This window comes from Pipistrellus hanaki, assembly GCF_964339955.1.
Source record: "Pipistrellus hanaki genome assembly, chromosome: 3".
Taxonomy (NCBI): domain Eukaryota; kingdom Metazoa; phylum Chordata; class Mammalia; order Chiroptera; family Vespertilionidae; genus Pipistrellus; species Pipistrellus hanaki.
This window is the reverse complement of record NC_140505.1, coordinates 143413864-143437237: the sequence shown is the minus strand read 5'-3', so window position 1 is coordinate 143437237 and position 23374 is coordinate 143413864. Positions and strand designations below refer to the sequence as shown.

The window sequence follows — 23374 nt, the reverse complement described above, 5'->3', positions numbered from 1 at the left end:
TTTTATTGTTCACTGCCCATCCTGCCCCTACTCATAAACTATCACTCCCTCCTTTTCTGTAAATCACAATTAAGTGTTTTTATTCAAGGAAGTTCATGATGTTTTCTGAAAGGATTAAGATTCAAGAAAATTATTTATTTTTATAATTGTGAGGTTTGTGAAAATATCCAGCATTTCTTGTCTTTACCAATCAACTTGTTTAAGTATTTGTTGAGAATATTACATTGTGAGATCCTTAAATTGTTTTTCACTTGATTTCTTTACATTGCTTACTCCAATAGGCATTCACAAAGCAGCCAGCATGCGTATCCACTAAACTAATTTAGCATTATTGTGCTCTCATATTTTTTATGCAGCATGGGATTCATCAGCAACTAGAAATGAAGATTTTTTTAAAGCAAATTTAAAACTCTCCTTCCCTTTCAATTTGAGAAAGCATTTTTTGAGACACTACTATGTGACTACCATTATCCTAAACTGTGAAGAATATAATAGGATACCTGTAAAGAAACAGAAAAAAGAAAATAACAAGATAGAATGTAATATTCGAGTGCTAACAAGGGACATGAAGAAGAGATCTGTGGGGAGTACAGTCTTTGGGAAAACCTTATGGAGAGAGAAGGTTGATTGATAAATGAAGGCTTTCCAGATAGGGAAGACACTTTGAGCCATGGCTTTGGAGGTGAGTGCTGAGCTTGTATTTCAGGGGGGAGAGTGAGGAGATTGGTTTAATTGATATGAAGTAATGTTGCATTTACTGATGATCAGATTAGGAAGAGTATGAGACACAAATATCAACAATTTGATGGGGGAATTAATTTACTATCTAATTGAAAAAGTAAAGAAATTCACTTGAGGTAAAGTAAGGGAGATTACATGGGTTTAGAATGGTTTTGAAAGCAAGTAACAGCAGTTTAGTGAAAATGAAACCTTCAGTTTACATAATAGAATGGAAAAAATCCATTGGAAAATACCAAGACATGATTCTTTCCAAAGTGCGTGCCTGAACCAGGATATAGAAGTGGGACTGATGAGGGAGGTATACTAAGGAATTTGGGCAATCTAACAGAAATGTAGGAATTTTTGTTTTGGCTGTTCTGCCTGTGGAATAGTCTTCTATCTCACTGCTTCACTAATAAACTTATTTTCACTTTATACTAATATATATATATATAATTTGTATTCCATTTCTATTGATGGCAAAACATCAAGAAGAAGCTAACCAGATTATTATAAAGTAGCTCGATATTAAGGGGAGCTGTGGGTAATTTGATTAAAAAAAAAGGGGGGGGGGGCAAAGTTCTTTAAAGGTGTGTCTAAACGAAACCCGCCCTCCTAGAAGGCGTAACTGTAAACGGGGGATAATCGCATTTATTGCAAGTAATGGTTTTAAGATGACTGTAAAATACTTAGAATGGTGCCAAACACACAGTAAGCGTTTAATACAGATGCTGCTTTTTTATCCTCCTCTTATTTTTTTTCTGTGAGCCACCACCTTTTCGGCAGGGTTGGGTATTCTTTCAGAACACTTCGCGCACACACAAAAACAAACAAACAAAAAAAGAAACAGAACATTTCGCACAAGCTCGGCTTTTGATCAGCTCTAGATTGTGAGCTATGAACACTGCGACATGATGGCCGTTGTGCAGTGGCTGACAGGCAGTAAGACCTTTGCACACCCCCGTCCGCCGCACAGAATGGTGCCTTCCTGGACCGCTCCCCCTCCCCCTTCCCCTGGGGCAGAGGGTAGTACATTCCATTAGCCGAAGGGGAGGAAAAGGTGGTGCCGGAGTTGAGTGGATTTTTTTTTTTCTCTGCCCCCCCCCACCCCACCTCCCGGAAGCAATTGTTCTTTAGAACCGGAAACAGTTGATGCTTCAAAAGGGGTGGGACTGGGCGGGTCAGAGCTCGGCGACTGACGGCGGGGGAGGAGCCGGGGCCGCTGCCGGGTGGTTGGGCCGGGCGAGTGTCCTTATCCTTAGCGCTCGGGGCTCGGGCCTGTAAGCCATTCGGAGCAGCAGCGGCGGCGGCGGCGAGGAACGATTGGGTCGAACGGGGACGGCATGTTGCTCTTCGTGGAGGTGAGTGGCCCCGATTCCCTTCGGGGCAGGCGTGTGGAGGAGGCGCCGGCCGGTCCCCCCGCCATGTGACTTTCCAGGCCGTGCACGCCGCGGGGCCGGCGGCCGAGAGGCTGACACAGCACCTGGGCCTGCGGCCGCGTCGGGCGCGCTCCGGCCGGAGGACGCCGTGGCGGGGAGGCCGGCGCGGGGAGCACTGGAGGCGGAGAGGGGAGCCCGGTCCGCGCGGCGTGAGGTCCGGAGGACGCGGAGAGCTCCCATATGGAGCGCCCGGCCGCGGCGGACGGGGGGGCGGGGCCTGCGGGGAAGGGCGGTCAGGTGGGCGCGCTCCGGGGGGTGGGAGCGGGGCGCGCGGGGCCCGCCGGGAGCGCCGAGCAACATGTGGGGCCGCGGGCGGAGAAGGTGAAAGTCGGTAGGTGCGCTGGGACAGAAAGTTGCAAGCTTCTTTTTCGCGTCCCCCTGTTCCCACCCCCCACCCCGATTTTGTTGGGTCCCCCCGACTCTTGGCCTCTGGAACGTTCCCGTGGGTGTAGAGTGAGTTGCTGTGAACCGAGGCGGAGAAGAAGCCAGTAGGGTTCGGAAGGCTTGAAAGGCACCGCTTTGACCTTTTGTAAAAGTTACTCTCGCAGCGACTCCGGAATGAGGACTTGGCTTTTTTTTATTTGCAACGTTTTATTTTTTTTATTTGTGTGTGTTTTTTTGCTTGCTGGTTGTTTTTTTTGTTTTTTTTTCCTTCTTCTTACTAGAAGCCCTTTGCAAGGAAAATTCCAAAAAGGAGAGACACCGAAGTTCAGGGAAAGGCAGTTTTTGTATTGTTACTTAACAGTATGAACACTTTTTTTAAACTTGTCATTGGAACGTCAGCTGTTGGCCTATTTTAATTGTAGGTAATAGGTACCTGCCTTTACACAAACATACGAGGTTTAATTTCTCTTATTTCTGTCTTTCTCTTGTGTGCAGTGAGCATCAGCTGACTGCCTGGCTAACGCTTTGAGTAGATTCCAGATCATACTGTTCTTGCGTTGTGAAAACGTCCAACCAGCAAAGCTGCAACTTCGCAACTTGGCCCTTGTTAACTATGCCCATAAAAGAATCTTTTCAATGAGGGAAGGCATTTACAGGTTGTATAATTGATCGGCCAGTCTTTTCCGGGGAAGGGAGGGTTCTTACTCTGTAGTATTCCGTGTAAAGAAAATGACATGCTCTCACTTTTTAAAAAAACATATTTTATTTTACAGAGAGGAAGGGAGAGGGATAGAGAGTTAGAAACATCGATGAGAGAGAAACATACCTAGATCAGCTGCCTCCAGCACACCCCCCACCGGGGACGTGTCCGCAACCAAGGCACACGCCCTTGACCTGAGTCGAACCCTGGACCCTTGAGTCCGCAGGCCGGCGCTCTATCCACTGAGACAAACCGGTTAGGGCATGCTCTCACTTTTTAATCTACTCAGTGTATCTGATAAATGTGAGAGCTTTAAATTGACACAGTTACTTTTACAGTATGTCCAACATTGATAATAAACATTCGTTAGAATATTCCAGGTGAATCATGAAAAGTTTTAAAATTAATTGAAGCCATTCTGTTGACTGATTTTTATACTTGGTTTTCTTTGGGCAGAAAAAGAAGTCAGATTATGATTTTAAACAATGCCATTTTGTGTTAGGAATGTTATGCCATTTAAATGGTGGAGATTTCAGTGTGTATATGTTTTGCCAGGCAAAAGAAAGGACTGTGAAGTTTTATTTATATCAACATAATTCCAAAATAAACTTTTGAGTTCCAAATTGATTTCTTTGGCTTTGTTAAAATGTGAACTATAATAATAGCTCCATTTATTGAGTGTTGAAGCTAGATCCTCTCTTGTTTCTAAAACAACAAAGCAGTGTTTTATAGATGAGAGGTGGAGAGGTTAAGTAATTTAGTAGAAATAATGGGATTGAGATTTAGATATGTCATTCTAATGACAAATCACAGCTCTAGCTAAACTGTTTACATAAAATTGTTTCCATTAATCATTTTCTTTGTGAATCAGTATGTGATTTAAAATTTCTCTCCAATGAGTTTTATTGAAAATTAATGTCACTTCATATTTGGGCCTGAATATATGGTGTTAAAATCATTAAGAAAACTAAAAAACAACACTAGTCATTTAGCATTTTGTTAACTAATATTTGATCTTGTAACTTCAGGATATAGGAATTATTCTAAATAAGTGAACCCAAGCCCAGAAGTTTGATGCCTAAGGTCATTCAGGTGTGAATAATGGGACTAAAGTCTGAAGTCTGACTTTAGAACATAAAGCTCTGGCTTCAGAACTTATTTTTGCACTTTCCCTTAAGCCAAGAGTTCTTAATGTGGGTCCCTAGATAGAATTGAGGGAGTCCATGAACTTGGTTAAGGAAAAAAAAATATGCTTATTTTCACTAGTTTCTAATTGAAATCTAGAAATGAAAATTCTTGACATTTTAATGGATGCAACAAGAGAAATATTTTCTTTTCTTTTCTTTTTTTAAAATATATTTTATTGATTTTGTACAGAGAGGAAGGGAGAGAGATAGAGTTAGAAACATCGATGAGAGAAGAGTCATCGATCAGCTGCCTCTTGCACACCCCCCTACTGGGGATATGCCCGCAACCAAGGTGCATGCCCTTGACCTGAATCGAACCCGGGACCTTTCAGTCCCCAAGCCCATGCTCTATCCATTGAGCCAAACCGGTTTCGGCAAGAGAAATATTTTCATATCCTATCACAGTTTTAACATAATCTTGACATTGTTTATGCTCATTACTATTTTTTATATATAAAGAGTCTTCTTATTTAATGTATTAGTAAAGCACATTTATTACTAAATTTGAAATTTAAAAATACTTTGATAAATATAATTGGTTTATTTTGTGATCCTTAGTATTTTATATACTTAAAAACGTTATTCTGAGAAGAGATCCATGGCACAGGAGAGTTTAAGAACCACTTTACTATAAAACCAAGTTGCATATGGATCATCTTTGGACTTCTCTAATCTGGGATCTATGAGTCCTCTGCAATTGTGTTCAAAATCTCTTAGTGCATTTTTCTGGAGAGACTCCAGTTTACTGATTTATAACTGGAATCAGTGGGATATATAAAAAGTAATGATAATAGTAAAATAATAGTGGTGTGCACATGTATTGTAATTACTATATGTCAGGCCTGGTAAGTGTTTTTGCGTGTATAACAAGCCTACTTTTGACGTAGTGACATTATCTCCATTTTAGAGATAAACTAAGAATTTAAGAAATGTGCCCAAGATTTTGAAGCCAGTGAATGTTTAAGCTGCAGTTAGAATTCTAAATTACTTAAAGATTCTTATGCTTCAGTAGGCAGACAAGGAATCTTATTTTAAATAATTCTTAGATGTCACTTTTTTTTTTTTTTTTTTAACTTGGTTTTGCAGACAAATGGCTCTTTAGACCTCAGTAGTTTATTTTTTTCTCACCTCTGTTTTGAAGGAGACACACAGTGGCTCTCTGGAAAGAGGTAAAAGTATCTGGACAATTCACACTGTCAAACATGTCCCAACATAAACTGTTAAATAAATTCTGTAAGTTTGAAACAACTCCCTCTGGCTACTAAAGAGAGATTTAAACTTTTGAGCACCAAGGAGGCAGTTTGCAAATTTTTCATGTTTTTTTATGCTTGCTAACATTTTATTCATTTTTTACATCATCCCTCCCCCCCAGCTAATATTTTCAGCTAGTTATGTCTGCTCTAATTGTTTGGTAGTGTTTTGTTTTGTTTTTTAATAGGATTTCTGTCTCTATTTGAGGTTTTCTCTGAAAATGCATACTTAGAACCACTTTAGATAGCAATTAATTTTAGGTACCCTAAGATGCTTTAATCACTCTCACATAACTTAAAAATTATTTTTAGCACTGACTAGTTTAGTTCAGTGGATAGAGCATCGGCCTACAGACTCAAGGGTCCCAGGTTCGATTCCTGTCAAGGGCACATACCCAGTGGGGAGTGTACAGGAGATAGCTGATCCATGTTTCTAACTCTCTATCCCCCTCCCTCTCTGTAAAAAATCAATAAAATATATTAAAAATTATTTTTAATTATGGTAAAATACACAAAATATATCATCTTCACTATTTTAGTGTATGTTCAGTGATATTAAGTACATTTACAAAAAATATATAATGGACTGAAAATAAAGTAATTGTTTTTGAAGTGTGAAAAGTGGAATAAAAGGTTCAGTTGAATATAAAGATGTAAAAGGATCTCATGGTGCTTCAAAGTATACAGTATGTGAAAAGTAGAAATACTGGTGTTCAACTACTGTGTATCAATTCTCATTCAGACTACATGTCAGCTTCATATTATTCCCGGTTAACGGAAGTGATCCTTAATACTACACATGTACATTTCAAATCTGTGATTTTGGTCTTCTATCTAGGAGCTTAAAAAAAGATTTTGATCCCAGGCTGGTTTGGCTCAGTGGATAGAGCGTAGCCCCACGGATTGAAGGGTCTGGGTTCTATTTTGGTTGGGCGCCTACCTTGGATACAGGTTCCTGGCCCTAGTTGGGGTATGTGCAAGAGGTAGCTAATCAGATGTGTCTTTCTCACATCTATGTTTCTGTCTCTCCCTTCCCCTTCCACTTTCTAAAAATCAATGGAAAAACATCCTCTGGGTGAGGATTAACAACAACAACAAAAATAATAAAAAATAAACAAAAATAAAACAATTGACTTCTAAAAAAATGATCTTGAGCCTGGATGGTGTGGATCGGTGATTGAGCATGAACTAGGAGGTCACCGTTAGATTCCTGGTCAGGACACATGCCTGAGTTGATGGCTATTGTTACCCACTAGGGAGTGTGCGGGAGGCAGCCCCATCCATGATTCTCATCACTGATGTTTCTATCTTTCCCTCCACCTTCCTCTCTGAAATTAAATATATATATAAGATTTTTATCCTATAGTTAGAAATGGCGTCTGAATCTGTATTGCTGAGGAATGGAAAGTAGAGGAAGCTGAGAAATGTATCTAGCTGTCAATTTGAAGTCATAAAAAAGATTCTAACCTTGAATATCCTTAAATGAAAACAGTGTTCATAGCATTTTAATTTATCATTCCTCTATCCTGTGCTTTGCTTAAGTTTTTTGTTTAAAGTTTAATTTTTGAGGGAGGTTTTCAGTCTTCTAGAAAACATTGTAAACTTCTGTGTTACTGCATTGTGATTTTCTGTAAGGGTTTTGGAATTCTTGCATAATCTGAGGCAGGTGAGGACTTTTGAACCTCAAGTTCCTACTTATAATTTGAGATAAATGATTGCTTCTGGCAGAATTAGTTTGTGTTTCTGGTGTCTATGGTGTTTATATATTAAGTAAGCCTTGTAATACGGTATTACTAGGTAATGCTTAACAGACAATAGCATTTAACCATTACAGTAACTATTGTGATGTAAATTATCCAGTATGTTAGTGGTTGCCTTTCAAAACCACTGAAATTTGTTCTTTAAATATTTTTGGTAAATTTGTCAAAACTACATGATAGCAGCTCTGGTAATTACAATAATTACTGTGGATAGCACTGATTTAAGAGATATGTAACTTTTTGAGTTCTAATCTCAGCCTTGTTACTAATTTGCTCTGATTTGGGTAAACAAAACGGTAATTAATCACCTTATTAAATTTTTTTTATAGTTTGAGTATAGTTTAATAAGAATGAAGATAAGAATGAAGCTCTGGCCATTAGTAACTCAGTTGGTTAGAGTGTTGTCCTGATCTGACAAAGTTGCAGGCTTGATCCTGCGTCAGAGCACATACAAGAAGCAGTCAGTGAATGCATAAACAAGGGAACAGCAACTCAGTGTTTCTTTTTCTGTCCCCCTCTCTCTGAAATCAATTAAAAAATAAATGATTTAAGTATGTGAAAAATGCAGATTCATTTACTTGCAAGACTTAAAGGGATACAGATGATAAAATGCAAATAGGCATTTCATATTTGCTCTATTGGAAAAAAATACTTTTTCTAATGTATAAACATAAGTAAATGCAAGAAAAAGAAACTTGAATATCACACTCATGTTTCCTTTCTTGTCTGTTGCTTTGTCAGACCATTTGAACCTATCTGTGGTTCAAAAACTATCTCTGTATTTATAAATTACTGGCTCTAAACCAAACACAAGAGGAGTCCTTTAGATGAATATTACTAGGGATAGGGTATGAACTGTAGGCATGAAGCCAAATTCTAGAGATGAGTTAAATTTGGTTTGGATTACATGTTAATGAGAAAGGCATTTTCTGTGTCAGGACAGAAAAGTCAAGTAATCAGGATTTGTATAGCATGTAGTTTGCTAGCATTCCATACCATTAGATACCAGAAACTGCAAAATATGTAGAGGAGATCATACTTCCTGAACAGTCATAGTACACCTGTGTTCTGAAACAGATGTCTCACCCCGTTTCATTCTAAAGAATATCCAAGTTTTTTTTGTTTTGTTTTTAAGAGAGAGGGAAAGACAAACATCGATGTGAGAGAAACACATCGATTGGTTGCCTCCTGCACGTGTCCCAACCAGGGCCCAGACCCCATGACTCTTTGGTCCACAGGCCGATGCTCTATCCACTGAGCCAAACCGGCTAGGATAAAAAATATCCTACCTTTTATGATAATTTTTTCAGAGGAAATAAAAAATTCACTGAATGTGTGTTTATTGACACTTTTCCCCTTATCAATAGAGCAACATAGTTGGTACCAAAATAGTTGTTGAATTGGCTGTGAGAATGCAAATTTATAGAATTTACAAAATGCATTTGAGCAAGGTAAGAGAAATAGGATTATACTAGTCTTTTGAATTGGAGGAAGGAAAAAAATAAGAGCAAAGATTGAGTAATAATGATAAGGTACATTTATATACAGAGTTGCGTAAAAGAGTGGTTAAGAATGTGGACTCTGGGGCCAGGCTGCCTGCTCAGGCAGAGCCACTTTCTGAGTGTATGACCTTGAGCAAGTTTTTTTTTTTTTACATGTGTTTTTCAGTTTTTTTATCTGTAAGTTGAGAATAATACTAATATGTGAGGATGATACTAAAAATCCATCTTATAGGGTTGTTAAGAGGATTTACAGTTAATATAAAGCCTTTCTAATAGAATCTGGTACATAAAATCCATATGTGAGCTGCTGCTTTCATATATATTTATGAAAGATAAGTCTCATCTCAGTTTTGTGGTCATTTTCATTTGAAAGTAACATGTTTTGTTGACTTGACTATGAACACTGGTTGTTAAAAGGCACCCTTTTCTGAAAAGGATTATTTTGATAATACTGATATTTGAGGGTTTTTTAAATTCATTTGTATAGTTAGTAAATGGCTCAGTTCTTTGAGGGCTGTTTACATTACTTAAGTGCTAAAGCTATTATTTTGCCAAAAATTTGATGTTTCCCTTTTTTCCTTTATCTCTTTCCCAGCTTGGAATTGGCATAAAATGGTTCAATATTGAGCACTTCTATTGGTTGGTTGGTGATGACATGTATTGCTTAGAAATAGAGGTGGTGATGAATCTGTTAATTTTAAGGACTAAAAATTTGAGTATTTTTGTTTTATAATTTGAGAGTATCTGTGTGTTTACATACTATGTGTATGTTGACAGGTAGTTTCAACAGGCACTTGGACAATTTACACCCTTTATTAGATTTTTTTTATACATAACTGTAGCCTTGAGGACTTTACTTCTTTTTCTTTCTTCTTTTTTTTTAAAAAATATATTTTTATTGATTTTCCACAGAGAGGAAGAGAGAGGGACAGAGAGTCAGAAACATCGATGAGAGAGAATCATTGATCAGCTGCCTCTTGCACACCCCCTACTGGGGATGTGCTCGCAAGCAGGACACATGCGCTTCAGCTTCACCGGAATCGAACCAGGGACCTTTCAGCCGACACTCCATCCACTGAGCCAAACCGGTTTCGGCAGGACTTCTAGTTCTGTAGAAGAGATAAGGATTCTGATGTGGCTTTTTATTGAACTTTAGTCAAAAGATGAATCAAACATAGTTAACTAGAGTTTAAAATAAGCTTTCCAGTTAAAATGACTTGTCAGATTCATTATGTCATTTTAAAGACTTGGTTAAACTTTTTTTTTTTTTTTAATATATTTTTTATTTCAGAGAGGAAGGGAGAGAGAGAAACAGAAACAACAATGATGAGAGAGAATCATTGATTGGCTGCCTTCTGCACATCCCACACTGGGGATTGAGCCCGCAACCAACACAGGCATGTGCCCTGAAGGGGAATCTAACCATGCGTCACCCCCTGGTTCATAGTTCAGTGCTGAATCACTGAGCCATGCTGGCTGGGCAGAAAAATACCAGCTTTTTTTTTTTTGGACATTTTTAGTTTTCAGTTTTTCCTTATGTTGAGTAGTTCTGTAAAGAACACTACCTTGTGTATAAAGCCCTTAGGCATTAGATCAAAGAGTGAACATTTTTTAAGTTTTTTATATCATCATTGGCAAATTGCTTTCCAAAAGTGTTATGACTGTTTTTATTGTTGCCCAATTTATTGTATCTTTGTCCACACCAGGCATTCTTACATTTAAAAAATCACTGTATAGCCGAAACCTGTTTGGCTCAATGGATAGAGCGTCGGCTTGGTGACTGAAAGGTCCCGGGTTCGATTCAGGACAAGGGCATGTACCTTGGTTGCGGGCATATCCCCAGTAGGGGGTGTGCAAGAGGCAGCTGATCGATGACTCTCTCATCGATGTTTCTAACTCTCTATCTCTCTCCCTTCCTCACTGTATAAAATCAATAAAATATTTTTAAAAAATCAAAAAAATCACTGTATAGGTTAAAATGAGATAATTGTTTACCTTTAAAAAATATATTTTATTGATTTTTTTACAGAGAGAAAGGGAGAGGGGATAGAGAGCTAGAAACATCGACCAGCTGCCCCCTGCGCAACCCCCACTGGGGATGTGCCCACAACCAATGCATATGCCCTTAATCGGAATTGAACCTGGGACCTTTCAACCCGCAGACCGACGCTCTATCCACTGAGCCAAACCGGTTTCGGCTGTTTTACTTTTTTTTTTAGTATTTGCTTTTTAAAATTTAATATTTTTACTGATTTCAGAGAGGAAGGGAGAGAGATAGAAACATCAATGATGAGAGGGAATCATTGACTGGCTGCCTCTTACTGGGGATCCAGCATCCCCACCATGTGCCCTTGACTGAAGTTGAACCCGGGACCCTGCAGTCCCCAGGCAGAGGCTCTATCTACTGAGCCAAACCAGCTAGGGCATTTTGTGTTTCTTCAACGACCATTGCAATTGAACATTTTTTCGTGTGGATTAGTTTTTTGGGTACTTTTTTGCTGTGAATTGTCATTTTGCTCGTATGTGCTTTTCTTAGCAATTGATAAGTTCTTTCAAAGCTTCTTTGAAACAGTTTTTTATATCACTTGCCAGGAACGATTTTATATCATTCTGGTTTTAAGGCTCTGGGATATTGTTAATGTATCCTTTTATTTCTATCTTAAATGTTTCATTATATATTTTCTGGTTGTAAAAGTAATAGATGTTAATTTTAGGAAAATAAAACAATGTACAAAAATGAAAATAAAAACACTGCCGCTCAGAGTTAACTACTGAAAACACTAATTTTTAGTCACTCTCAATCTTTTCTATGCTTGTGCATTATTTCACAAAATTACATTATTTTTATAAAATAGCAATTTGGCCAAAACCGGTTTGGCTCAGTGGATAGAGCGTCAGTCTGCGGACTGAAGGGTCCCAGGTTTGATTCCAGTCAAGGGCATGTACCTTGGTTGAGGGCACATCGCCAGTAGGGGGCGTGCAAGAGGCAGCTGATTGATTACTCTCTCATCGATGTTTCTAACTTTTATCTCTCTCCCTTCCTCTCTGTAAAAAATCAATTATATATATATATATATATATATATATATATATATATATATATATTTATTTTTAATTTTTTTTAATTTACAGTGCCTTTTATTTAATCTATGCCATTATATTCTTTTTTTAAATATATTTTATTGATTTTTTATAGAGAGGGATAGAGAGTCAGAAACATTGATGAGAGAGTCATCGATCAGCTAGCTGCCTCTTGCACACCCCCTACTGGGGATGTGCCCGCAACCAAGTACATGCCCTTGACTGAAATCGAACCCCGGACCTTTCAGTCCGTAGGCCAATGCTCTATCCACTGAGCCAAACTGGTTTCGGCTCAATAAAATATATTAAAAAAAAAAAAAATAAATAAAATAGCAATTTGCCTTAACCCCACCCCCAAGTTTCTTTACAGTATTAAATTTTGTACATCTTTTTACAATATTAAAAAAACTATTTTGAAATAATTATAAATTCTCAAGAAGTTACCCCCAAAATGTACAGGTGTTCTATGCACATTTTGCCTGCTTTCTCCCAGTAGTAACTCCTTGCATAACTGTAATATGATGTAAAAACTGGCAAATTGACATCGGTGCAGTCCACAGAACTTAGGTGTTACCAGTTTTATATACAGTCTGGTTTTAAGGCTTTGGAATATTCTATGAATGGCTGTGCTATAGTTATTGAACAAATTCTCTGTAGTAGGTATCTTAAGTCAATTTAAACTATAATAGAATCACATTCTAGGTAGTTTATAAACAAAATAAATTTATTTCAGGGAAGTCCGGATCTCGGTGCCAGCATATTTGGTGTTTGGTGAGGGCTTTCTGGTTCATCGCTGGTGAATGCCTTTTCGGTGTCCTCACCGGCGAAAGGCCAGGGAGCCCAGTGGGTTTCTGTTAGAGGAGCACCTCCCAGCGGCCCAGGTCTCAGTGCCAGCACATTGGCGCTAGGATTTTAACATGAATGGGGCAGGTGTGCAAACATTCAGATGATAGCAGTTGGATGTTTTTAATTTTTCAGGATTATAAAATTAATGTGGACATTCTTGTACTTCTATGCTTTTGCATATCTCTTCTGAGAAGAATTTCTAGATCAAAAACGTATGAGGCATTTCCTCCCCCCAATACTTTCATTGATTGTTGTTTTTTTTATAATCTCTATGGCATCCGTGTGGGAGTGGAACATCAATTGCCTGCCTCCTAGACAACCCTCACTAGCAATAGAGCCTTCAACCGGGCCTGTGCCCCAGGAATCCAGGGATTTGAACCAGCAACATTTTAGTGCATGGGATAGCGCCCAACCAACGGAGTCACACCAGCCAGAGCTATTTTTAAGGCTTTTGATAAACATTGCCAGCTTTTAGAAAAGCTATGTGGATTACAGCATTTTTTGGTCAAAAGTGACATAAAGTAGTTTAATGGTAAAAATGATACATTATAGTTAACCATCCCTTGTTGTCTTTTTACACATTTCCCGTTTGGCAAATTATCTTAGTTTCTGTTGTTAACAGATTGGGATAACTTTCTAGACATTTTCTGTGTTTTTTTGTTGTTGTTTTGCTTTGTTTTGTGTGTGTGTGTGGTTTTTTTTTTTTTGTTTTGTTTTCTGTTTTTACATACCTATAAATTTATCTGTATAATTAATTTTTAAAATATATTGATTTTTTTTTTTTTTTTTTTACAGAGAGGAAGGGAGAAGGATAGAGAGTTAGAAACATCAATGAAAGAGAAACATCGATCAGCTGCTTTCTGCACACCCCCTTCTGGGGATGTGCCCGCAACCAAGGTACATGCCCTTGACCAGAATCGAACCTGGGACCTTTCAGTTCACAGGCTGATGCTCTTTTCAAGCCGCTTCTGCAAGATTATTTTGGGTGATGTTATCTTTGCATCTGCTTTTTTCAGCCCTTCTAGTGACAGCGATAGCGACACTACCGTTTAATAGATTACCTTTCTCTGTAATTTAGCCAGAGTGTGTTCTGCACAATTACAACTAAAAATCCTCCATAAGCCCTTGCCGGTTTGCTCAGTGCTTAGAGCGTTGGCCTGCAGACTGAAGGGTCGAGGGTTCAATTCTGGTCAAGGGCACACATCTGGAACCTCTGTTCCAAGCTGAATCCCCAGCCCTCGTTGGAACCTGTGTGGGAGGCAATCAGTCAATGTGTCTCTCTCAGGTCAATGTTTCTTTCTCTGTCTCTCCCCCTCCCTAACATTCTCTCTAAAAAATTAAAGGGAAAAATATCCTCAGGTGAGGATTAACAAAAAACAGCAACAAAATCCTTGATAAGATACTTTTGGTACTGTACACATTGTTTGCTAATTTGCCTCTAAAATTATGCCATAGAGATTTTTATTTATTTTTATTTTTTTATTTCTTTATTGATTAAGGTATCATATATTTGTCCTCAACCCTCCATTCCAATCTTCCATCCCACCCCCACTCATCCCCCCACCCCCCTGTTTTCCTTGACCACTGGTTAGGCTCATATGTATGCACACAAGCCCTTTGGTTGATCTCTTTTATCTCACTCTCCCTTTGAGGTCCAACAGTCTGACCCATGGCTCCTTATCTCAGTCTGTTCTTGTTCATCAGTCTATGTTGTTCACCATTTCCCTTAGATGAGTGAGATCATGTCCTACTGGAAATAATAGAATAAAAAACAAGACAAGCAATAATCGCTATGCTGAAAGACATATGAATCAGTCTGTAGTGAGTTTCTTTCTGGGCCAACGGTTCTTTGGAGACCCAATTTCAATGTCAAACAGTTCCTTATGTGTACATGTCAGCAATGACATTTCAGTTCTGGATGGTGGGCAAACGATGGAAATGCAGGTCCAACCCTCTCTTGCCATAGAGATTTTTAAATACCTGGTACCTGTCCTGGTTGTAATAAGAAAACTAGTTTTTTTCCTTCCTGAGCTAATTATGCTATGAAGTAATTGTGAATTAACCTCTCTAATCTAAGATTTTGCTATGATTATTCAAATGGTGCTTCTTCAAAAATACTTTTCCTCCCCTGCAAGGTTTGACACTTTATTATTGATTTTGATGTTATTGTAAAAGCTTTTAGCAGTCCTGAAACTAACAATTCCTATTTTATTTTACTAAAGCAACATACTACCATGTAACAATTTTATAAGTTTTGCTGAGAACTGTAGTCTTTATTTGCCATTTTCTTAGGTAGGGACATAACTTATATTTTCAGAATTAAGGAAAGTGAGGGAGTAGGAGGGTATGCCAATATATAGCTTTTCTTCTATTAAAGTGCTTAGTAACAAGTTAAATGCTCTTTACAGGGCAGGGAAGCTAGGCCTCTCACAAACTCAGTTCTTTTCTGCATCAGTCAGAAATTAAGTTGTACATAAATTCCCATATCATATTCAGTCAGCTCAGTTCCAGAGGTAAGGTGATGGGAGGGTACTGCTGTGGTGAAGGCAGAAAGGGGGTGTATTGTCTGTAGAGAATTTTACTTTATTTTTTTAAATATATTTTATTGATTTTTTACAGAGAGGAAGAGAGAGTGATAGAGAGTCAGAAACATCAATGATGAGAGAGAATCATTGAACAGTCGCCTCTTACACACCCCCTACTGGGGATGTGTCCGCAACCAAGGTACATGCCCCTGACCAGAATCGAACCCGGGACACTTCAGTCCGCAGGCCGACACTCTATCCACTGAGCCAAACCGGTTTCGGCCGTCTGTAGAGAATTTTAAAGCAATACATTGACTAAAAGGCATATGCTTATAATTATCCTATACCTGGCAATTCTAAACAGTGTCAGTGATAGAATACTGCCATTACAACCACTGTGTAGACCCAGCCCTTACTCCCAACATATGAATGTACCTTGGCATGGATAAGGACATTGTTCTGAGTGTTCTCCTTTTTCCCCAAATTGAGTTTTAGTTGAAACTCAATTAAACAATGTTTCATTGGTTCCTACATCTAAGTCATGTTAGTCATGATAGTTGCATTGTATGGAAACTCGAGTAAAAAAATGGTCTGTTGCCTTAGTTGGTTTGGCACAGCGGATAGAGCATTGCTTTACAGACTGAAGGGTCCCAGGTTCGATTCAAGTCAAGGGCACATGACTTGGTTGCCAGCTGGATCCCCAGTCCTGATCTGGGGCTCTAGTAAGGGGCTCAGGTTGGGGTGTGTGTGAGATGTAACCAATCAATGTCTCTCTCACACCTATGTTTCTCTCTGTCTCTCCCCGCCTCCCTTCCACTCTCTTAAGTCAATAGAAAAATATCCTCTAGTGAGGATTCACAACAACAACAAAACAGGTTTATTGTCTAGCTGGTTTGGCTCAGTGGATAGAGTGTTAGCCACAGACTGAAGGGGCACTGGTTTGATTCTAGTCAAGGGCACCTACTTCGGTTGCAGGCTCTTTTGCTGGCATTGGTCCGGATAGGGGTGGGAGGCAACCAATTGATGTGTCCTCTGACATCTATGTTTCTCTTTCTGTCTCTCCCCTTCCCTTTCACTCTCCTAAAAATCAATGAAAAAATATCTTTCAGTGAGGATTAACAAACAACCACCACTTTATTAAAGGTTACTGGGGAATTTCCTGGGACAGTTGTAGGAAGTATAGTTAGGCCTCCCAGAAGCTGAGTCTTCTTAGCAACTCTGGGGGCTCTGAAGTTCCACCACCTGGAGTCCTGCTTTGGCTGCCCATTTTTCAGTGTTAGTGATACCTTAAGGGCTGATTTTTGTGGTTGGTTTTTGTTTTTTGTTTTTTTTAGTCCCATGATGCATGTCAGTCGTAAGAACTCCCTTAATGTAGACAGAATTTATAACAACCTCCTGATATTTGGCTCAGTGTGTACCAGTTATTTTTCATGAAATCTGAATTTAAGTATATGCTTGAAAGCACCTTTTCTTTTGAATGCACTTTTCTGGTGCTGCCATCCAGGAGAAGGGCCTATAACTGGGCCCTACCTGCATGCCTCAGTGGTTGAGAATCGACCTATGAGCCATTCCTGGCCAGGGCACATGCTCCGGCTGCAGGTCCGATCCCCAGTGAGGGGCGTGCTAGAGGCAGCTGATCGGAGTTTTTATCTCATGGATACTTCTATTTCTCCCTTACTCTGAAATCAATTCAAAATATTTTTTAAAGCCGAAACAGGTTTGGCTCAGTGGTAGAGCGTCGGTCTGCGGACTAAAAGGTCCCAGGCTTGATTCCGGCCAAGGGCATGTACATTGGTTGTGGGCACATCCCTGATAGGGGGTGTGCAAGAGGCAGCTGGTCGATGTTTCTCTCTCATCGATGTTTCCAGCTCTATCTCTCTCCCTTCCTCTCTGTAAGAAAATCAATAAAATATATTAAAAAATATTTTTTAAAAATAACTTTTTGGAAAGGAAGTACATTTCGAAAGACATTAATGTATTTGAGAAGGAACAAGCCCAGTTTGGTGGAATGAGTGAGAGAAGTGTATTTGTGCATGCTGCTTTCTTCTCCATCTTTTGAATACTCTTTTTCCCCACCCTCTATGCTATGATACATTTCTACTTTTCACTTGTGTTTCTGGTTACATGAGGTATGAAAAAGATTTTAGGTGGTAAATTTACATAATTACGTTGTGGTCTTTAAGCAATAGCTAGAAAGCAAGGGGCAGGAGGAAGAAATTAGGGAACATCTGTAACACTAAACAATTTTTAAAAAAGAATATACACTTTCAGGACAAATTTGGAAAAGCACATTAATGTAAGGCAGATTGCTGTTTTTGACTTGGGAGGAAATTAATTTCCAGCAGTAGAATCAGACTCAAAGGTCTGTATCAGTTTGGATGGCAATAAAAATTGTATAATCTGTAAAACCGCTCTAGATACTAACTCAAAAATTTGCTCTAGATACACAGACACATACTAATGTCAAAGATATGTGAATAGTTTGAATAAATTTTATGACATTTGCAAGTAGATTGAGGTAAAGCAGTATTTCTATATTAATAGTATTGTATAGAGATATTTTTTATTATATAGTAGCAAATTTTATATACCGTAGATACATTTCAAGTTCATCTACTCAAAAGGATTTATATTATCAAATTAAGCCAAAAACTTAAGAAATATTACTTATTTAATATTTATTTATCATTAATTTATTTAATATTGGGTTTTAGTTCACATTTAAGTAATGAAAAACCTAAGTCTGTTTTTTTAGTGCACTGACTTTTAAAGTTTACAAGTACATCCTTTGATTATTTAGCAGGTAACATCTAAAGGAACTGGTTTAAATCCTAATGCCAAAGTGTGGCAAGAAATTCCTCATGGAAATACTGATGTCACGCCAGTAACTCATGGAACTGAAAGCTCTTGGCATGAAACATCAGCAACATCTGGGTCTCATCCTGAGGGTGAGTTCTAAACATTTTGTCAGAACAAAACACATTTTCGTTAAACATATCCCCAAATTAATTTAGAGAACTTTAGGGTATATCCTTTGATTATTTGATTAAATATGTTTATAAGTGTAGTTTGTATATGATTCTCATATCTAGTATGAATGGTCACCAATTTCAAGCAGAAACTATATCTTTGTGTCTAGCCTTTAAGTCCATTTATTTAATGTTATTTACAAATTAGTGTTGATCTACTACTTATTTTACCTTGGACAAATGACTTACTTTTCCCATCCTTGTGTCCTTAATCTACAAATTAAACAACAATAATAAAAATAGTAATAATTTTGACAGAATTTAGTGAGTAAAAGTGCATTAAGTTGTCTGATACATAGATAGTGCTATATAAGTTTAAGCTATTGTTAACCATTTTAGCTTATCCATAATTGTCAAAACTTAACTCCCTTCGGAAGAGAACCTTTAATATCATGTGGACATTTTACCAACTGGTAGATTCCCTGAAATCTTGTTATATAAGACATAGGGCCCATAGTTCCTAAAGATAAGATTGGAAGAATTTCTATTTATTTTCAGTATGTTTTCTTTCATACAGGTAATACAGAGCTTCCAGATGATATGTGTAAGGAATATGAAGTAATGTATTCATCTTGTGAAACCACAAGAAATTCTACAGGCATTGAAGAATCAACTAATGGAATGATTTTAGCGCCAGAAGACCTGAGTTACCAAATATATGACATTTCCGGTAAGCTTTAGGTTTTATTGATTAAATGAGAATTCAGTATGCTAGTCTTCTTACCTCATCCACCTCCCACCATCACCCCCGAGTCTACTTATCATTGTTCTAATTAAATTGTGGATTGATTAGTTTATTTTCTTATTGTGAAAGAAGTTTATGTTAATAAAACGCTATTAGGTGATATCCATAAATACTGTTTTAAAATGGCTATACGTGAAAATTATATTAAAAATATTAACTTTAAACTTCCTATTAAAAGAAAGTGAGATTCAAGATGAAGGGAAAAAATATTCAAAATAGTTGAAAGAAACCTAAATTACAATTTTTCATAGGATCCAATTTTGTTGGGATTAGTGCAAGTTCTGTCAATTTTCTCATCACATTTTTCCCCCTCTAAATATTTATGGGTGAAATCTGACACTGGAACTTCATTGTTCCCATGACCCATCACTTTGTTACTGAGAAATGCATTTATAAATTTGAAGTTGCAGGGATTAATTATAAGAAAAAAGCTGTATTAAAAATATGGTTCCACTACAACTTAACTTGTGAGACGTGTTTTTCTCTTTTTAATATTCACTTAATATTTATGGATTAGTAGTTGATTGGATTTAAAATGGATGAAATCTAAAGGAAACTAAAATTGGACCATAAGTCCTCTTGACCTAACTTAATTTTTCTAATTTCTGAAGGGTCTCTTTGGAAAATAATGGGAGGGGGTAGGCATTTCTGTCTTTGCCTTCACTCAAGGTATATAAATCTTTGTCTTCAATATTCTTATTTGTTATAAATATTTGCACTAGACTTTTAAAATTTGTTGGTTTTTAAGTTGATTTCAGAAGTGGAATGAGATGGTATTTCCATATAATAATTTAAGGTAGTAGTCTCTACTCTCTACTTAAGGTCTAATATACCTAGCTAGTGGCTACTTTGTTGTTTGTTTGCCTTAGTTTTTAATATATTATTGATTTCAGAGAGGAAAAGAGAGGGAGAGATAGAGACCCGAAGGATGAGAGAGAAGCATTGATTGGCTGCCTCCTGCACACCTTACACTGGGTGTCATGCCCGCAATCCGGGCATGTTCCCTGACTGAGAATCAAACCATGACCTCCTAGTTCATAGGTGGATTCTCAACCACTGAGCCATGATGGCTGGGCATTACTGGCTGGCTACTTTGAACATAGAATTAGTTTAAGTGATGTGGCAAACAGTTGATATTTTAATAAATTTGCTATAATGATATTGAAAGGTTAAATGAAGTTATTGCTCATTTAGCTAGTAATTGAATAGACGAGTTGTGTATTAGAAGGATTCTATTTACATAAAAATAGAATGCTTATATTTATTTTAATGAAGTTAGTATATAACTGAATTTTGAATAGTAAGATAACGTAATGGTTAAATCTTGACCAGAATTTTTCTTTTTAAAATATTTTTTTATTGATTTCGAGGGAGAGAGAGAGAGAAACATCAATGATGAGAGAGAATCATGGATCAGCTGCCTCCCGCACGCCCCTGACTGGGTGGGGATCGAGCCCACAACCCAGGCATGTGCTCTTGACTGGAATCGATCGAGGGACCCTTCAGTTCAAAGGCCCACACTCCATCCACTGAGTCAAACCAGCCAGGGCAGAATTTATCTTTATATATATATTCTATTGTCTGTACATTTAAAATAAATTAATCATTAATGCTTTTGAAGAAGAGGACAGCTCAGTCAAGTGGCTTGATTGTCATCCTGGGCAGTAAAAGGTTGCTAGCTCGATTCCTGGTCAGGGCACATATAGTATCTGGGTTTCAGGTTTGATTATCCAGTCAGTAAGCATATAGAAGGCAACTAATCAATGTTTCTCTCTCACATTGATGTTTCTCTTTCTTTTCCCTCTCTCCCTCCCTTCCTACCTTCCTCCCAGCATGTCCTCAGGTGAGAATTTAAAACAAAAAAAAAGGACAAATTGTATGCTTTGACTCTGTAATGTTTTGTGTAAGATAGTTTGAGTCCCCCCCAAAAAAGGCTCATGTTCTGGGTTTAAATAATAGAAAGTATAGGAGACTATTATAGAGTTGATCTGGTCTTTTGGACATTTGAGTACTTTAAATATTCATGGGAAGATAATGGATAATGGTGTACTAAAATTAAGGAGTGAAAAAAAAATATTAAGTGATAGAAGTTGAGCCCAGCTGGTGTGATTCAGTAGTGAGCATTGAACTATGAACTTGAACCAGGAGGTCATGGTTCCATTCCTGGTTAGGGCACATGCCTAGGTTGTGGGCTTGATCTCTAGTAGCAGGTGTGCAGGAATCAGCCGATTGATGCTTTCTCTCATTGATGTTTCTATCTCTATTCCTCTCTCTAAAAAGTCAATGAAAACATTAAAAAAAGAGAAAGATAGTTTAATGAGTGTGACCAATATCAGATGTACTGTGTGTGTATATATCCCATTTTTGTCTAGTTAGTCATTAAATTTAGATTAATATCAAATCTTGTTCATTATTTTTAAAGTATTTAAGGTAGTATTGTACAATATGTTAGCAATAAGTATAGCATTAATGGTGCTTTGTTAATTACTTGATAAACATTTTTAAACTGATGAAATCTGTAAAGAGTGAAGAATCGATTGGTTGAAAGAAATTACTAGTTGGACCTTGAGTGATCTCAATTGTAAAAAAAAATAATTTAATTTTATGAATTTACTCTGTGATTTACTCTGAGTATAACAATATGTAAAGTTAACCACTTATAGTAATTTGTATTAACTTTTTCCCTCTTGTTTTCTACCATTAGGAGAAAGCAATTCAGCAATTTCCACAGAAGACCTAAAAGAATGCCTGAAGAAACAATTAGAATTCTGTTTCTCACGGTATACTATCACTGCCTTTTTGTGTGGATATTTCTCTCTTTTTTTTTTTCTTTATTGTTTGGTTGTTAGATGTAAAATACCTGAAAGAATGGTGGTTTTAATTTCCTTCAGTTATGTATTCTGGTATCATTCTTTTATATTTCTTAACTAGATTTAAGGATATAATCTTCAAGCATGTCAAACTGAAAGGCTAATACAGGCCAAATAAACAAGGTTGAAGTTTATGTGGGCTGCGAAACAAACAAATTAAACACAAAACAACAAAAGCTTCAATTTTTATAGAAACATAGGTTTCTTTCAATAGAGACATGCTAAATAGAAAGGGCTGAAATAAACGAGTAATCGTTAACATAAAATAATAGAATATTTTAATAAAAATTACTAATTTTTCTTGAACATTAACTTACCAGACACTGAATAACTGCACAAATTAATAAGTGTAAGGCAAAGAAAACTATTTTTCTTAATTCTCTCAAAACAAAGTATTTCCTGATGCGCACACCAAACAAGTCAGTACAAGACTAATGATGTGGCAATTGGCGCTAAAATATCCAGTGCTGGTATTAATGAAGAGAAATGGAGCGCCTGCGTGTAAGGGGCGTAAGAGAAATGAATGCAATGCCATTGATCAGTCATTAGCGAATGTTGTAGTTTGTTATTATAACTGTGTAATAGGATATTGTAAAAATTAAGTTAAAAATTTTTATTAAAATGTTTCTTACATACTGTTATATTGGCTGGGCTACAAAAATATTCATTGCAGGCTGTGAGTTTGACATTGCTTCAATTGGATATATGCAAAGGATATTCTATTCTCAGTAGAAAGATAATGAAATTTCTCTTGGATGCCTTTTTAAAAAAATACATTTTGATTGATTCCAGAGAGGGGGAGAGAGAGAGTGAAAGAGAGAGAGAAACATCAATGATAACAGGTAATCACTGATTGGCTGCCTCCTGCATGCCCCCTATTGGGGATTGAGCCTACAGCCTGGGCATGTGTCCTGAGGGAATCGATCTGTGACCTTTTGGTTCATGGGTCAACACTCAACTACTGAGCAACACTGACCAGGCTAACAATTTTAATTGATTTGAGAGAAAGAGAGAGACATCTATTGGTTGTTCCACTTACTTATAAATTCATTGGTTGCTTTTTTTTTTTTTTTAATATATATTTTATTGATATTTTACAGACAGGAGGGGAGAGAGAAGATAGAGAGTCAGGAATATCGATGAGAGAGAAACATCCATCAGTTGCCTCCTGCACACCCCCTACTGGGGATATGCCAGCAACCAAGATACATGCCCTTGACCGGAATTGAACCTGGGACCCTTCAGTCCACAGGCCGACACTCTATCCACTGAGCCAAACCGGTTTCGGCATTGATTGCTTCTTGTATGTGTCCTGGCCAGAGATTGAACCCATAAT

At 37.6% G+C, this 23374-nt stretch overlaps 1 protein-coding gene across 11 annotated transcripts in view; it reads left to right on the top strand.

The window, feature by feature from the left end:
- Positions 1-1903: 1903 nt before the first annotated feature.
- The window catches only part of LARP4 (La ribonucleoprotein 4), a gene marked incomplete at its 3' end in the record, with an annotated part of 65003 nt that continues 43532 nt past the window's right edge, over positions 1904-23374 (top strand). For 2 of the 11 annotated variants that reach the window (XM_084877380.1, XM_084877381.1), the window contains exons 1-5: positions 1918-2081; positions 13665-13766; positions 18195-18342; positions 18941-19093; positions 21873-21948. In XM_084877380.1, coding sequence (XP_084733506.1) covers positions 2064-2081; positions 13665-13766; positions 18195-18342; positions 18941-19093; positions 21873-21948 — 497 coding nt within the window. In that variant the 5' untranslated portion in view covers positions 1918-2063. Of the gene's footprint in view, positions 2082-2402; positions 2491-3038; positions 3200-13664; positions 13767-18194; positions 18343-18940; positions 19094-21872; positions 21949-23374 lie in introns of those variants that run through there. The other 9 variants (XM_084877385.1, XM_084877383.1, XM_084877389.1 and 6 more) reach the window with 7 other exon arrangements.